Below are 16,843 nucleotides of genomic sequence, written 5' to 3'. Positions count from 1 at the left end.
ATTGGTGTAGATTTTCAAGATGAGTGCATGCCAGGAGCACAGCTCACATCCTCTCTGAGGAAGAATGGGTTCCCCTATACTTAGGATTATTTTTGCCTTTGCAGATTGACTTCTAAGTTTTTTTTTTTTTTAAATATGAACCTCACAATCAGGTTTGTTCTTAATATATTTATTTGGTTCTGACTTAGAAAGATTCAAAGGAAGGAAAGTGCTGGCAGACTTAACAAAATAAAAGCAGTTGAATAAAAAAAAAATTTCTGGAAGGACACACAAATAGTGGTTACTATTTTTGAGTGCCATGGAAGATGGGGGTGAAGGGAGGAGGGATACTTTTGCACTTCTACTTTTGCACTTTAGTTATTCCTTTCTATGATATCTGAAAGGAGACCTGGCGGAACTGTAGTTAAATACTCAGCTACTAACCGAAATGTCGGTGGTTTGAACCCACCTGCAGCTCTGAGGGAGAAAACATCTGGAGATCTGTTTCCATAAAGATTAACCAAACCAAAACCAAACCCTCTGCCTGCAGAGTCGATTCTGACTCCTAGTGACTCTACAGGACAGAATAGAACTGCTCCATAGGGATTCCAAGGAGTGGCTGGTGGATTTGAACTGCTGACCTTTTGGTTAGCAGCTGAGCTACTAACCACTGCACCACCAGGGCTCCCCATAAAGATTACAGCCTGGGAAACTGTGTGAAGTAGTTCTGCTCAGTCCTATAGGGTCACTCTGAGTCAGAATCGACTTGACAGTACACAATAACAAATCAACATGATATGTGAATGATTTGCAAGTACATATATTATGTTTATGATAATAAAAAAGTTAAAACTAGGATTTATTTTAGGAAAACTGACCATACTGTGGAACGTGGCTCCATCATGTTTGGCTCTGGATATCCATGCTCCAGCTGCCACTGAGTCAGTTCCCGCCTCATGGCAACCCCGCGTGTGTCAGACAGACTTGTGCTCCGTAGGGTTTTTCAATAGCCGATTTTTTGGACGTAGATTATCAGGCCTTTCTTCTGAAGCACCTTTGGGTGGACCTGAACTGCCAACCTTTCGGTGAGTAGCTGAACGCTTACCTGTTCCAAACCAAACCAAATCCTCCGCTGGTGGGTTGATCCTAACTCATAGCGACCCTTTATAGGGCAGAGCAGAACTGCTCCATAGGGTTTCCAAGGCTGTAAATCTTTACGGAAGCAGACTACCACATCTTTCTCCCAGGGAGCAGCTGGTGGGTTCAAACCACTGACCTTCTGGTTAGCAGCCAAGCAGTTGAGTGCTGTGCCACCAGGGCTCTGTTCCAGTGACTGTGAAATAGGAAGTGTTCAAGAAATGCTCATTGGATGTGTGTATGAATGAATGAATGAACAGACTGCTGCTGTTCTGCCAGAAAGTAAGGTTGCATTTCCAAGAACGAAAAGTTCTCGGCACATGGAATACATTTGTAATGAAGGTCAGTTCCCTTTATCTATAATAATTCTTACCATTGACTTTCAAAGTAATCCGCTTGTAGTCGGCACCACCGTAGCTGATCAGGCAGCGGTAAACCCCTGCATCCCGCAATTTCACATCCGTGATCTGAAGCACGGCCTTTCCCAGGGCAAGCTGGTCCTTCAGCAGCTGGGCCCTCTGGCTGTAGCTGCTGTGCTGCACCTTCAGGTCTTCCTCCCCATCCACAAACTGAATAATTTTTTTATCCCCCTTTTCCCAGTAGACAACTAACACAGTCAAGTTTAATTGCTTTCCTACAGGGAATGTGCATTCCATCGTCACATTCTTGCCGTACTCTACCACATGTAGGTCCTTGGGAACACTGATGGTAAATGCTGAAAAAAAAGACAACCAATCTTCATAAGCTAGAACAGCCCTTAAAAAATTTACAAAATGGGTGCAGGACTTACAACCACTTTATCTAGTCAGTTATGCAATAATTATGTTTAAGGATTTACTTCCCTAAAATATACTTTTTATCCTGTGTGCTTGAAGCATGTTTTGGGACTCCATATGTCATCCCTGAGTTAGAATAATACAATCAGTTAAACAAGTTGCTGTCTCACAATTCATAAACATACATTACTGTTGTTATTGTTGTTGTGTGCTGTTGAGTTGATTCCAACTCATAGCAATCCTGTAGGACAGAGTAGAACTGCCCCATAGGGTTTCCAAGGAGTTGCTGGTGGATTCAAGCTGCTGACCTTTTGGTCAGCAGCCTGAGCTCTTAACCACTTCACCACCAGGGCTCCAAAACACTACTGCAGAAATATTAAATGGTGGTGGGGTATTTATAACCAGCTAGACTTTGCTTCATGCAGACATATCAGAATTTGTCTTCTACCTAGTCTGAACGGTATATTCCAATAGTCCTCTTCTCTTGTTTCCCTAAACTCTTGATCAGTTCTCCAGCCAGAGGTACATGAGTATGGAGATTTAGGGATGAAGCGAGTATTGTGTGACTCTGACACTTCCCTTGAACACTTAAATTCTCCCTTAGAATATACTCATTGCAAAGAGTAGGTGACAGAGCAATGCAGATAGGATGATCCCTGTTTAAAACAAATAAATAAACAGTACACATACAGGCCATTTTCCCAAACATTTTCAATGATTATCCCTGGGAAATGGATTAATGGGTTAATTTTATTTCTTTCAGTTTGTCTATATTCCCTCTATCTTTTTACAGTGACATGACTGGCTTGTTTATGAAATAAAGAAGGGAAAATATTCCTCTAGAAAAATATTACATCCATTTTGATTATTATTTTAGCTTTTAACTTATCATTGAAATATTTAAAATATAGAACCTAACGGTGTCTTACCATTCAGGAAATGTGAGTAGGTCATGAATGTAAGGACATTTAATATCCTCATCTTTCTGTAATGACCTAATTATGAAAAACAGAAAAAGAAGACTGGTTCACGCAATAGTTCAACACCAAGGCAGTATGGGACTTGGCAGCTCTAATTGAAATGGCCTTCTGCTAAGTGACCAATGACTGATTTGTAAACCTGGAAATGCAGCAGGGAATTTGGAAGTTCAAGTTCTTCATTTAATATCCCAGAACTATACAAAGCCAAGTGGAAAAAAAAATATTACTATGACAAAAAGAGAATTTAAAAATTTATTTACGAGCCCTAAAACAAACAAACAAAAAACAAAAAACTTGTACACTCAAAAGAAGCCAAGGAGATATTGCACCAAAAATTCTTTCAAGTATTCCATTTTTTTTTTCTGCAATGTAACTATCAAGAAATCCAATCCTGCTCTATGCAAAATTTCAACCTGAGGAGAATCTGACTTCCACTCTTCCACCTTTCAGTTCATTTTCCCCTAGCAGCCAGCTACCTCCATCCTGCCCTCCTTTGACTGTTCAAGCCTTCCACTTCACTATTCCAGCCTCACCAATTCCCCCCAAGTGCCCATCCTTCAAACTACCCTCTTCTCCTTCTCACTACTGTAAATCATAAATTCTACTCCCTCAATAAATTGATTCTTCTTCCCCCAGGGAGTGTTGGAAGGAGAAACAGTTGGATTTAATCAATTCATACTGAGATGTGAGTGACTCGCAGCTACTCTTTCTAGAGGTATCTCCCTAGGTTTCATTCAATTTGTCATTCTACTTGAAATTCTACTGTTTCCTTCCATTCAGCAACCACCCATCAAGCACTCCCTATGTGTCAGGCACTATTTTAGGTGCCGAGGATACAGCAATGAACAGGAAAGCAAAGTCACCATCCTCTTGGAACTCATATTCAAGTAGGGGAGTAAATAAAGAAGATTTGTATTACTATATTCCAAGCAATTGTTCATTCACTGACATATTTTCTCTCTCTTGTGCTATACATATATTCATAAACTTTGAAAAGAGTCCAGTGTTCCCCCTAAGTGTCTCCCTGAACTCTGTATAGATATGAAAAACTCACAAATGATCGATAAATCAATGCTATACATACGTTAAGGCAAAAGAGCAATACTTCTAATATATAAATAGCTCTTAAAAACTATGAGAAAACCACACACAACCCAACAGAAAAATGAGCACAAGATACTATCATACAGTTCAGAGAATAAGAAATAGAAATGATTCATAAAAATAGAAAAGGATGCTCAATCTCACCAGTAAAAAAGCATAAATGTAAGACCTGAGACATCATTTTTCACTGTTGAGCTTGACCAAAATTATAAAGATTCTTAATATTTGGTGTTTGTGAGGATATGAACAAATGGTGGGGGTGTGAAGGTAAACAGCCTTTGTGAATGGCAAATTTGGTAATATCTCAAATTTTAAATGTGTATGACCTTGCACTCCCTCTCCTAGAAATCCGGAATGGCATTGCCAAGGGAAAGCAGAGCTGATAATTTCCGCAGGGTTGTACTGCCAGTGAGCTGCCCAGGGTGGACTAGGACCCAGGCGTCCTGGCTTCTCTCTAGACCTGGCTACCTCAGGACCATATTCACGAATAAGCATAAACATATACTTAAAAGACTGACATTAAGCAAAACGGAATCCCACCTAGCAGGAAAACAAACGTACTCCTTGTTCTTATTAACCCCAACTGGGAACGGGCTTCCCTTCCCTTTTTCCCCTTCCAAAGCAAGGGGCTATATGCACCGTGTCTGCATGTTTAAAGCTCGGACCGAGCCAGCGGGCGAGACCCCGGGCAGTGGGAGGCGCAGGGGAAGACCGCTCCTACCTGCGCTGCTCAGAGACGGAGACGCGGGAGGCCGCGGGGACGCTGTGCCAGACGGAGCCTGAGTGCAACCTGTGGGGCCGCCGCACACTAATGTGGCCCCGGGGAGCCGGGTGGAGTCACGTCCAGCCCCACCTCTGCCCAACAGGGCCGGCCAGACCCTAAAAGACCAGCTGGAAAGTCCGACTTTCTTCCTTCGTGGCTGGAAGTTTCCTCCTAGGAACTAGCGGATCTAGCATCCTTGGAATGAATGTATAGATAAATCAACCGAAAGTGAAACCTACCAGTCCTTTCTCGTAAATCAGGGATTTCAGCCAGAAGCTGCCAGGGTTAATCAGCCCGCTGCTTTCCTTAGTTACCTAGCGCTGCTGTCGCAGAAGGAACCCTTGTGGTAAGGCTGTTAATTAATGTGGGCGGTTCAGACCCACCAACCACACAGTGGGACAAAGATGTGGCAGCCCGCTTCGACAGAGATGACAGCCTTGGGAACCCTGTGGAGCAGTTCTACTCCGTCCTATTGGGTCGTTAGGAGTCGGAATCAATTCCATAGCAGTGGATTTGGGGCTGTAACAAATACCACAAGTGGGTGGCTATAAGAACAGAAATTTATTTTCTCACAATTAGTCGGTTCTGGAAGTCCGAATTCAGGGCGTCGGCTTTAGGGGAAGGCTTTCTGTCAGCTCTGGGGAAGGTCTGTTTCTCCCCTCACCTTCTGTTTCTTGGTTCCTTGGTCATCTTCATGTGGTGTGGCATCTATCGTTTACCCCCCTCCCCCCCATCTCTGCTCGGCTTTACTGCTTGCTTAATCTGCTCTTTCATATCTCAAAAGAGATTCCTTTAAAATACACTCTACACTAATGGAGCCCTGGTGGCACAGTGGTTAAGAGCTCAGCTGCTAACCAAAGATTTGGTAGCTGGAATTCACCCACTGCTTGGAAACCCTAGGGGTAGTTCTACTCCATCCTACAGGGCCGCTGTGAGTCACAATGGACTCCATGGCAATGGGTTTGGTTTTTTTCCTATACTAATACAGTCTCATTAACATAACAAAGAAACCGTATTCCCAAATGAGGTTATAACTCCAGGTATAGCAGGATTTACAACACATGTTTTTGGGGAACACAATTAAATTCATAACACCCTCTTTCTGCTAAAAGCCTTCCCAAGATGACTGAACATGTTCTTTTTTTTTTTTTTTTTTTTATTGTGCATTAGATGAAGGTTTACAGAGCAAGGTAATTTCTCATTAAACAATTAATGCACATTTTGTTTTGTGACATTAGTTGCCAACCCAGAGACATGTCAACACTCTCCCCTTTTTGACCTTGGGTTTCCCACGTCCATTTGCCCAGCTTTCCTGTCCCCTCCTTCTTTCCTGTCCTTGCCCTTGGGCTGGTGTGCCCATTTAATCTCAATTTGTTTTTATAGGCCTGTCTAATCTTTGGCTGAAGGGTGAACCTCAGGAGTGACTTCAGTACTGAGCTAAAAGGGTGTCCAGGGGCCATACTCTCGAGGTTTCTCCAGTCTCTGTCAGACCAGTAAGTCTGGTCTTTTTTTGTGAGTTAGAATTTTTTCCTATATTCTTCTCCAGCTCTGTCTGGGATCCTCCATTGTGATTCCTTTCAGAGCAGTTGGTGATGGTAGCTGGACAGCATTGACTTGTGCTGGACTCAGTCTGGTGGAGGCTGTGGTAGCTGTGGTCCATTAGAGATGACTGAACATTCTGACACAATTGCAGCTTACAGAAAGCAAAACAACCGGCCCATGGGGGGTTGGTTTTTATTCTAGAAAGCAGGCGTGTATAATAGGAAATACATTTTAAATAATGGATTCTGTGACTTCCTCAAAGTTCCTCAACAGAATGAAACTTGTTTTTTTTTGTCATTAATATAACTTCCCATCATGAGTTACACCTTTTAAGAATAGCTTGGATCTCTGCTATCCTGCCATCCTTGGGATCCTTATTCTAGGTGAGGGTTGAGAAAGTCCTTTTGGATAGTCAATGGATGGAGGTAACCTGAAACCATGTGATTCACAAAGGGTCCTAGCATAGTTCATGTAATCATTCCCCACTGTTGGACCTCCAGGTGCTTCCTTTCCTCTTCTCTCTTTCTAATTTTAAATTGATAAATTGAACTATTCATTGTTTGCCCTTTCTGCTTATCCATTTCAACTGCAGTTCAAAATATTGCATAATGAATTGGCTCAGTTATGGTACTTAATTCCCAACTAAGAATTCTCTTGTTCCCAGAATATCATAGGTTTTTATTTTTTTAACTTGGGAAATACTGAGGATAACACTGCCTTAAATATCTGGTACCAAAAACAAACCTGTTGCCGTCAAGTCCATTCATAGCAACCCTACAGGACAGAGCAGAACTGCCCCATAGAGTTTCCAAGGAATGCCTGGTGGATTCAAATTGCCAACCTTTTGGTTAGCAGCTGAGCTCTTAACTACTACGCCACCAGGGTTTTATGGTGGAGCAAGTGAAATTCTCTTTGGCCTTGACACAACTGTAACAACTTGGAGATCCAGCTCAACTGGTCCCTCTTTCAAAACTCTTTTCTAAGGCAACAGAGCCCCCACATGTCTGTTTGTCATACTGTGGGGGCTTGCATGTTGCTGTGATGCTGGAAGGTATGCCACCGGTATTCAGATACCAGCAGGGTCACCCATGGAAGACAGGCTTCAGCTGAGCTTCCAGACTAAGACAAAGTAGGAGGAAGGACCCGGCAGTCTACTTCTGAAAAGAATTAGCCAGTGAAAACCTAATGAGTAGCAGCAGAACACTGTCTGATAGAGTGCTGGAAGATGAGCCCCCCAGGTTGGAAGGCACTCAAAAGACAACTGGGGAAGAGCTGCCTCCTCAAAGTAGAGTCGACCTTTATGACGTGGATAGAGTCAAGCTTTTGGGACCTTCATGTGCTGATATGGCATGACTCAAAATGAGAAGAAACAGCTGAAGACCCTTAACGAGGTGGATTGACACAGTGGCTCCAACAGTGGGCTCAAGCATAACAATGATTGTAAGGATGGTGCAGGACTGGGCAGTGTTTCACTCTGTTGTGCATACAGTTGCTATGAGTTGGAACCGACTCGATGGTACCTAACAATAACAACAACAAGGCAACATAGTGGAGAAGAGCAGTGTTTTCCCAACTTTGGTGGCTGTGACCTGCAATATATACTTTATGTGGTGATCTCATATACATGTATATGTATACATTATTTTAATTTTCATGAAATAATACTTAGAACTACTATGTGTAACGTGCTCTGATATTTTCTATTTAGTCGATTTCACTTTTCTAAAAATGATGGTCAAGACCAGGTGCATACATTTTATGACCTACTATAGGATCAGTATGAGTAGGAATCGACTTGAAAGCAATGGGTTTCGTTTGGTTTTTTTGGGGGTATTAATGGGTCATGACTACCCAGGTCTAAAAAAAATTAGCTCTAGAGTCATCTGCCAGGTTGAATTACAGTAGGCAAGTAACTTAGTGAGTAACCAGGATTAAGTAATATTCACTGAGATGGCCTCTGTGATCTATGAATTATTTAAAAATCATGCAGAGAGGGTGTTTTGTTTTTTGTTTGTTTTACCAAGGGAATGTTCAGGGTCTACATGAAAAGGAAAAGCCATGAATGGAATCTGTCTTTCCCTGAAGTTGTTCATGGGAATGGAAGGCTTACTCAGCTTGTGGCTTAGTGATTTACATATTAGTCATTTGTTCATCCCTCCCACCTGTTTCCACCCTTCAGTCATTCATTTTCTCATGCACTTGATCAAGCTCTTTAATGAAGTTTTTGACACCTCCAGAGGTAGAGAAACAAGATGTTTTTAGTACAAAAGAAATTTTATTTTAGCACCTAAAAATATATGAAAATCAAAGCAGCCAGGAAGGCATTCACCCCGAGATCCTGCGTGGTGTCTGGGATTTGGGCGAAGTGGATGGAGAAGCGCTGAGCTAGGAGGAGAGCAGTAGGCAGCCTGAGGGGGGAGCCAGACCCCTGGTTATCTCTGATACCCCCATTTGCCACTCATGCCCCATCTGCTCTGTTCACTTTTAGGCTGTAAACTCATTATTGCTGATGTGACTTTTCTTATGTTTCTCAGAGTGTCTCTGAGGGTCGCTTGCATCACGGTTGCCTTAAGGTCAGTGCTAAGATGCAGATTCCAGGACTCTGCCACAGACCAGTTGAATCCAAGTGTCTGGTGGGTGGTCCTGGGATTCCACATTTCACACCCTCCCCAGGTGATTCATACACACACTGAAGCTTGAAAACCGATGGTTTAGTGTATAAGGAAAAAATTAAGACAGAAGTTTCTTGTAAGTGCCGGTTTTGCTCCCCTTCCTCCATCTAATTTGGCTGATTTGTGTCATCAATATCATCCTTCTTCACTCTACCTCTGCCCACCCCACTTCCCACTTTTGCCCGTAAAATAAGAAAGATGATCCTTGTTTGTCTTCATTTCAAAAGGTTAGATTCCAGGGTCTTACAACTGGGCTCTTATAACTGGGCCTGAAATGATGCTAGTAATTTCCTGGTGAAGGAGCTTCCAGTAAACTCTCCTTATATAATACCAACATTCAAAACAGAAACCATTGATGAGCCCCATCCCTTGAGTATCTAAAATTGCATTTCATTATGTATAAAGACAATACCCAGATTTGCCCCCATGTTCTATTTTTTATTTTAGATGAGGGATCCAACTGTGCCCTGGCTCCAGTGAATTAACAAACCCAGACATAAATAACTATGACTGTGATAAATGCTGTATGCATTTGGGAACATTGTGGCAAATGCTTTAATTCCATGGAATTTCAATAGATGAAGGCCATTAAAAATAGAGCTTACAATTGACAGCTACTCTTTCAGGGGTATTGGGAAATGTTTTATTGATTTAATATACTAGAACTAAATTACTCATATGTCATAGCTGATGCAACAGCCATCTTGTAAGTTTACTTAGTTTATTGGAAATGTCTCTTTTAGAATTGCCTTCAGAAGCATTATTTTATATTCAAAGCATTGTTTTAAACCAAGAACAATGTGAGTTGCAAATTCTAAAAGTCTCCAAAGCCCCTACTTTGAAAGGAATCACTGTTTTATGCTTTTCTTTTGTATGACCCGAGCACAGTCATTTCCAGTATGTCAGACTGAGAATCTAATTGGTATTGTAGGCACCTCATAAAAGAATAAAAAGTATTTCCTTCCTTTCCTCACCCATTCCTGAAAGGACAAGGGCTTTGTGTACCAAGGGAGAGATTCTACTGACCACAAGCATCGAAACCACTTGACGTTTGTTAAGAGGCAGATTCCTGAGCCCCAGGCCTGCTGAATCAGAATCTTTGGGGGTGGGTTCTGAAAATGGAAATTTTTAAAAAGCTCTGTAGGTGATTCTTATGTACATTAAGGTTTGAGGACTACTGATCTAGGCTATTCTAATTGATAGTCCTCCCTCCCCAACCCACAGGGGCAGGGAGTTGTTGGGCAATTCTTCAAACTTTCCCCCCATCAACTGTTGAACATGTTTTACCCCTTCATTTATTTCTCTCAATAATCTTGCGCATCTTAAATTATGAGATTTATTTCAGGGTATTTTTTTCTATCAGTTTTTCTAGGGTATTTTATTAATCTTTTCAAAGAACCAACTTGTGGCCTCATCGATTTTCTCTATTGTATGTCTGTTTTCTATTTTATTGATTTCTCCCTTTATTTTAAGGCCTAGTGATCTACTTCCGAAAAATCAGCCATTGAAAATCCTATGGAGCATAGTTCTACTCTGACACACATGGGGTCACCACGAGTTGAAATGGACTCAGTGGCAACTGGTTTGGTTTTTCTCAGTGGACAGATAGCATTTAAAGCCTTGAGTCTGGGTAAGAGCAAAGAAATAGGTAGAGAAGAAAATATGTCCGAAGACTGATCCCTTGAGTACCTCAATGCTTAGAGATAGGACGAACAATCAAACTTATCTGAGAAGAAACGGCTAGTCATGGCTAGTTGAGTAGGTGGAAAACAGGTGAACATGCGGTTTTAGAAGCCATTGAAGAAGATTTTCAGGGATGATGGTGTGAACAACTATATCAGTGATGCTTACAGCTCAAGTAAGATGATGATGACGAGTTGACCACTGGATTTTACTTATAACCAAGGTCAGAGGTGACTTTGGCAAAATCAGGTTTGGTGGAGCGATGGGTTTGAAAGCCTGAAGGGGTGAAGTCAAGAAAGGTAGGAGGATGTCTTAGTTTCCTAGGCTGCCATAACAAAATAGCACAAACTGAGTGGCTTATGAAAACAGACATTCATTGTCTCACAGATCTGGAGGCTGGAAGTCCGAAACCAGGAAATCAGCTGGGTTGATTCCTTCTGAGGTTTTGAGGGATAATCTGTTTTTTGCCTCTCTCCTATCTTCTGGTAGCTCCAGGTGCTCCTTGGCTTGCAGCTGCAGCATTACATGGAGCCCTTCCTCAGTCTCCCTATCTCTGTGTTTTTCTTCTCTTTTATAAGGACGCAAGTCATACAGGATTTGGACTTATACTATTCCCATATGACTTCATCTGCAAAGACCTATTTCCAAACAACATCACATTCACAAGTACAGGATTAGGACTTCAACATGCCTTTTGTGGAGAACACAATTCAATCCAAAACAGAGAAGAAATGGAGACAGTGAGTGTTGACAAGTTTTACAAGAAATTTTGCCATTAAGAGGAGGAGACAAATGGGGTAGTGCCTAGAGAGACATGTAGGGTTTAAGTGAAGACATTTTTAAGATGAGAAATTATAGCATGTTGGTACACTGATAGGAATGATCCAGTGGAGAGGGAAAAGCTGATGAAAAGTTCTGAGGGCAGCCAAGTTGACACATAACCTTAACTGTCAAAGCCTACCCTTTGTCAACTTGGCAGATGTACATATTTCCTTAAACCATACATAATCTCTGAATAAAGGCAATTATAAAGTCATACTTGTGCCTGACATGATACAACTAGCATGTGTACAACCGAAAACGCACTAGCCCTGTTTACATCTTATATTTTACAGACGAAGAAAACAAAAATATTTGATGCACACACACAAGGAAGAAATACTCATAACAATTACAGTTTTCATTTTTGCAACTGGTCACTTGGTGGTATTTAGAACTGTCTTCTTCCACCACCCATTCCGTATTCCCTTTGCCCTCAGCAAGCACCTTTGCAGGGTGGGGTGACCCAAACCTTCATTCTTGAAGGGTCTGGGGCATTAATAGACATGTTGGAGTTGGGTTACTGTAGTTTTCCACATGACTTTAATCACAGGACATGGCAGTACTAAGAGATGCCGTAAGGGATCTCCTGCATTCCAGACGTATCCTTCTTTACCTCCATTACATAATATCAATCTGATTCCTTCTTGGTAATCAGGATCAATCACACCAGCAAATATGGTAACTTCCTTCTATGCCCGTTGATCCAGAGGCATAAGGAGCCCAAAGTGGCCAGGTAGCATTCTTAACTACCAGTTCAATGGAATCAGTGATGTGTCTCCAGGTGAGAGCATTCCTTCCTTTGGAACTAAGACCTCTAGACCTTCAGAGCATAGGGTCTCGGGGACGGGAAGCAAAAATTTTGCAAGTGCGTCACTAGGGGTGACAGTGAGTGGTGCCACTCTCATTCCCACCCCTTGATTCCTGGATCCATGAATCCTGGCTATGGAAGAAACAGCACACAACTTTAAGCATCACACTATCCCTTCCGGAAGACCTACTGTGAAAATTATATTACGTTTTTCAAGTTTCTGGAGTCAGGTGTCTGTTCGTGTTTGAAGTGACTATGTTCTAAATACAAGACCATATGAACCCCACGTTTTATTTGGGTCATACTTCGGAGGTGACAAACTGAGATATCAAAGTTTGGCAAAGGGCCTGACTTGCCTGAATCAAATTATATCTTAACTGAGTCCCAGAAGGACAGCTGCTAGCAGAAAGGGCAAAGGTGGACCAGAAAGAAGTGATGATTGTTAAAAGTATGGCTACAAAGATAGAGAAACACTGCAGAAAATAGGCTGATATCATAATTCATTTATTCAACAAAACTTTCATTGAGTTTGTACTACCTTCCAGGTACTGTTCTAGGTACTAATTCACATCAGTGAATCAATTTAAAAGACAATCAAATATTATAATCTAATAAGCAAATGAAAATTTCAGATACTAAGAAGTCCTGTGAAAAAAACAAGGCAGGCCAACATGTGGAATACCTGCGTGTGTGGCTCTAAAAATAAAACAAAAACTCTCCTGTTAAATTAACAACTAGAAACTGGATTTAGCCCAGACTCAAGAGACTCATAACTTCTTAAGAAGAAATTCCAAGCCTTTCTGGAAATGGAGAGGATTAGATTTTATCTTGAGTCAATCTCTTTTGAGATATAAAAGAGAGAAGCAAGCAGAGAGGGAAAGAGAGGCCTCATCCCACCAAGAAAGAAGATCCAGAAGCAGAGTACATCCTTTGAACCCAAGGTCCCTGCCCCGAGAAGCTCCTCGACCAGGGAAGGCTGATGACAAGGAACTTCCGCCCAAGCCAACAAAGAAAGAAAGCCTTTCTCTGTAACTGATGCCCTGAATTTAGATTTCTAGCCTCCTACACTGTGAGAAGCAATAAATTTCTGTTCATTAAAGGCACCCACTTGTGGTATTTCTGTTACAGAAATGGCGAGGAAGTTGGCGGCAGAATGCCAGGACTGGTCCAAGGCCTCCGTCTTGCTTCTGGGGCTTGTTATTAAGCAAGTTCTGAGCTAACTGTCCAGGTTAATTTCTATAAGAAGCTGAAAAAATTCACAGAGAATTCTGTGCCAAGTAGAGATGTGTGCATTACAGACTAGAGTTATAGATATTTCACAAGCCCAAATGAAGCCCCCTAAGCCAGAAATTCTTGCTCATTTTGTGTTACTCAGGGATGTGGAAGAGAAAAGGGGGCTGTGGCAGCATTTTATGAATTATATATAATAACTGCACTGGCTTGTGGAGAATTGGAAAAAAGGGGAAATATATAAAAGATAGCTCGTGCGTTCGTCAAAATTCAGGGCTGTTCTCTGAAAGACTTCCAGGCATTCCGGGTAGGAGATTAGGCTGTCTGTCTTAGTAGCTGTGGGAAGCTGAGAGTCACAGACTGAGGGCTGGGTCATGCAAATTGAATGGTCTGCAGGAGTTTAGTAGAGTTTCGGGGTTCGGGATGGAAGTTATAGAGATTTCGTGTTTGAAATTGAGGAGAGATATAAGCAGCTACTGTAGATGGAAAAGATACAGAGAAAGAGAACTATCTAAAGATTTTAGGTGTGTCCTGTGTAATATGCTGTGCAAAACATTTGCAGGGACACCTTAAGGAAGCTTCCAGTGAATATCCTCATTATTCTTTAATGCTTCAGCCGTCACTCTGTTTTGCTAGAATGCTCTTACATGCTTCGACTGAACCATGTGAAGCCTCGGTTATACTCAGGTTACACTCTGAAATATAATAGCCCCCCACTCCTAAAAGTTTTTCTTGACTTTCCTGCCCCCTTAAATTCATGTCATCTCTGATCACTCCATTTCAATGACAAACCTCAACAAACTACATCATCACTTTTTTCAACTATCAAACAAATGAAACAAAACACAATAACAATAATAAAGATAAAATAGTAGTAATGGCAAAACATATAGCATTTGTCTTATGCCAGACAATGTGTCTTGGGGATTTACATATATTAACTCATTTAATTTTTATAACAACCTTATGAGGAAGGAATTATTATTGTCCTATTTCAGGGATGAGGATACTAAGGTGCAGAGTTTAAGTAAGATACCCAAGCTTACACAGCTAGGAAGCGGCAGAGCGGAGACTTGAATCCAGGCAGTCTGGTCCCAGTGTCTATGCTCTTAATCACTACACAAGGGTGCAGTGAAATTACTATTCACTGCTGGTGCCATTGTGTATTCATTCGATCCGTTTAAAAAGTGAATTCCCAACAGAGCTGTCTTTCAGTGCCCAGACGATGGCTTGACTAAAAGAATGTTATTCTTGCTTTAAGTCCATTGTTTCATTTAAAGGTAACAGGTATGACATGCTTTACTGGCTTGTGGTACTGGGCCACATCACTTTTATATTTCTAATTAAATGCTTGAGAACTCCTAGGACTTCACTGTCTTAGTTTAGTATCTCCCCAATGAAACCCACATCTGCCTTAAGCTTAGCTCTAGAATGTACTCAACCCAAAGAGGGCTCAGCCCTGCTTCAAATCTCTAGGCAGGCCCTGAACAACTGGATATCCACAATGGAAAGAATAAGTTGGACCCCTATCCCATACCATATACAAAAATCAACTCAAAATAGATCAAAGGCCTAAATCTAAGAGCTAAAAAAATGAAAACCTTAGAATGTAGGCATCCATCTTTGTGACCTAGGATTAGGCAATCATTTCTTCGATACGACAACAAGAGCACAGCAACCATGGAAAAAATGGATAAACTGGACTTCATTAAAACTAAAAACTTTTGGGCATCAGGGGACACCATTAAGAAAGTGAAAAAATAACTCACAGAAAGTGATAAAATACTTGCAAATCATATATCTGATAAGGACTTGTATTTAGAATATATAAAGAACCCTTACGAGTCAACAGTAAAAATTCGAATAACCCAATTAAAAAAATGAGCAAAGGAACTGAACAGAGATTTCTCAAAAGGAGATGTACAATGGCCAAAAATCACATGAAAAGATGCAACATCGTTAGAAACATACACATCTAAACCACAATGAAATGCCACTTCACATCCACTAAACCGAAAACCAAACCCATTGCCGTCAAGTCGATTCCGGCTCATAGCAACCCTACAGAAAGGAGTAGAACTGCCCCATAGAGTTTCCAAGGATTACCTGGTAGATTCCAACTACCAACCTTTTGGTTAGCAGCCACAGCACTTAACTACTAAGCCACCAGGGTTTCCACTTCGCCCCCAGGGCTCCTTTTTCACACCCACCAGGAGCCTTGGTGGCATAGTGGTTAAATGCTCGGCTGCTAAGGTTGGCAGTTCAAATCCACCAGCCACTCCTTGGAAACCCTATGGGGCAGTTCTACTCTGTCTTATAGAGTAACTATGAGTCGGAACCAACTTGACAGCGCCTTAACAACAACAACAACAACACTGGTACAGAAAGTAGCTTACTGGTCGCCAGGGGCAGGAAGTAGGGATAGAGAGTAACTGCTAAGGGGAACAGTTTGATTTGGGTGTGATGAGAATGTTTGGAATTAGTGAGTGGTTACGGCTATACAACTTTTTTGAATATACTGAAAACCACTAGATTGTATACTTTAAAATGGTGAATTTTATGGCATGTGAATTATATCTCAGTTTATTTTTTTTCTAGGCAGAGAGAGAGCAAGGATCTGATCTGTCCACTGTTGCCACTACATTACACTGCCACACAGTGTCACTGTTGAGGAACTGACAAAGTCCAAACAAGGCTTGTACAAAGCTCCAGTGATGCTCTGCTGGTTCAGATCTCACCCAGGCTACAGGTGAGCCCCAATCTTGAAGCCTAAGGTTCAAGCTCAGACCTTGTTCCCAGAGCCTGGGAAATACCATTCCAGAATGGCTTAACCTTGAAGGGTTTCTAGCCTCAAAGACGCAATGTGCAACTACTTTCCTTCCTTCACAGACGGAGGTCCTTGGCCAACCCTGGTTCCCAGATAAATGGAGAAATTCACACTCCTGGTGAACGCATCTTGGATAAAAGGAAATACCTCTAACCACATCTTGAACTGTCAAAAATGTTATTTAACCACTAATTTGTGAATATAAGTGGAAATACTGGGCAACTTTACTGTCCTGGGATAGAGAGGGGGCTTCCAGGGAGCTAAAGATTTTCCATCAATTCTGTCTAAAATATTTACCCTATTTAACTCAGCATTTCTAATCCTGGGACTCTAAAGAAACTCATCACAAAATTTAAAAGCTATATTTATGAAGATGGTTAGCACCGTGTTTTTGATAACATCAAATAATTTCTGAACTATTCAACAAGAGAAGTTATATACATACTTGCTAAAAATCATACAACACTTAAAAAATGGTAAATATGAATGTAACAACATGAAAATCTTTGATGCAAGATGA

General features: G+C 41.4%; 1 protein-coding gene across 8 annotated transcripts in view; it reads right to left on the bottom strand.

Annotated features, from left to right (window-relative positions):
- Positions 1-16,843, bottom strand: part of CD274 (CD274 molecule) — a 40,801-nt gene that overhangs the window by 14,659 nt on the left and 9,299 nt on the right. For 2 of the 8 annotated variants that reach the window (XR_007518748.1, XM_049896714.1), the window contains exons 1-3: positions 4,698-5,160; positions 2,822-2,887; positions 1,490-1,831 (exon numbers count right to left, since the gene is read on the bottom strand). Coding sequence is in view for 7 of the 8 variants with exons in the window: in XM_049896714.1 (XP_049752671.1) it covers positions 1,490-1,831; positions 2,822-2,873 (394 nt within the window). In the remaining variant the exon portion in view is untranslated. Of the gene's footprint in view, positions 1-1,489; positions 1,832-2,821; positions 2,888-4,697; positions 5,162-5,403; positions 5,424-16,843 lie in introns of those variants that run through there. The other 6 variants (XM_049896717.1, XM_049896715.1, XM_049896719.1 and 3 more) reach the window with 6 other exon arrangements.

The sequence above is a fragment of the Elephas maximus genome, chromosome 9 (assembly GCF_024166365.1).
Source record: "Elephas maximus indicus isolate mEleMax1 chromosome 9, mEleMax1 primary haplotype, whole genome shotgun sequence".
NCBI classification, from domain to species: domain Eukaryota; kingdom Metazoa; phylum Chordata; class Mammalia; order Proboscidea; family Elephantidae; genus Elephas; species Elephas maximus.
The sequence above is the reverse complement of the archived record's forward strand: the minus strand, read 5'-3'. Positions and strand labels throughout refer to the sequence as shown.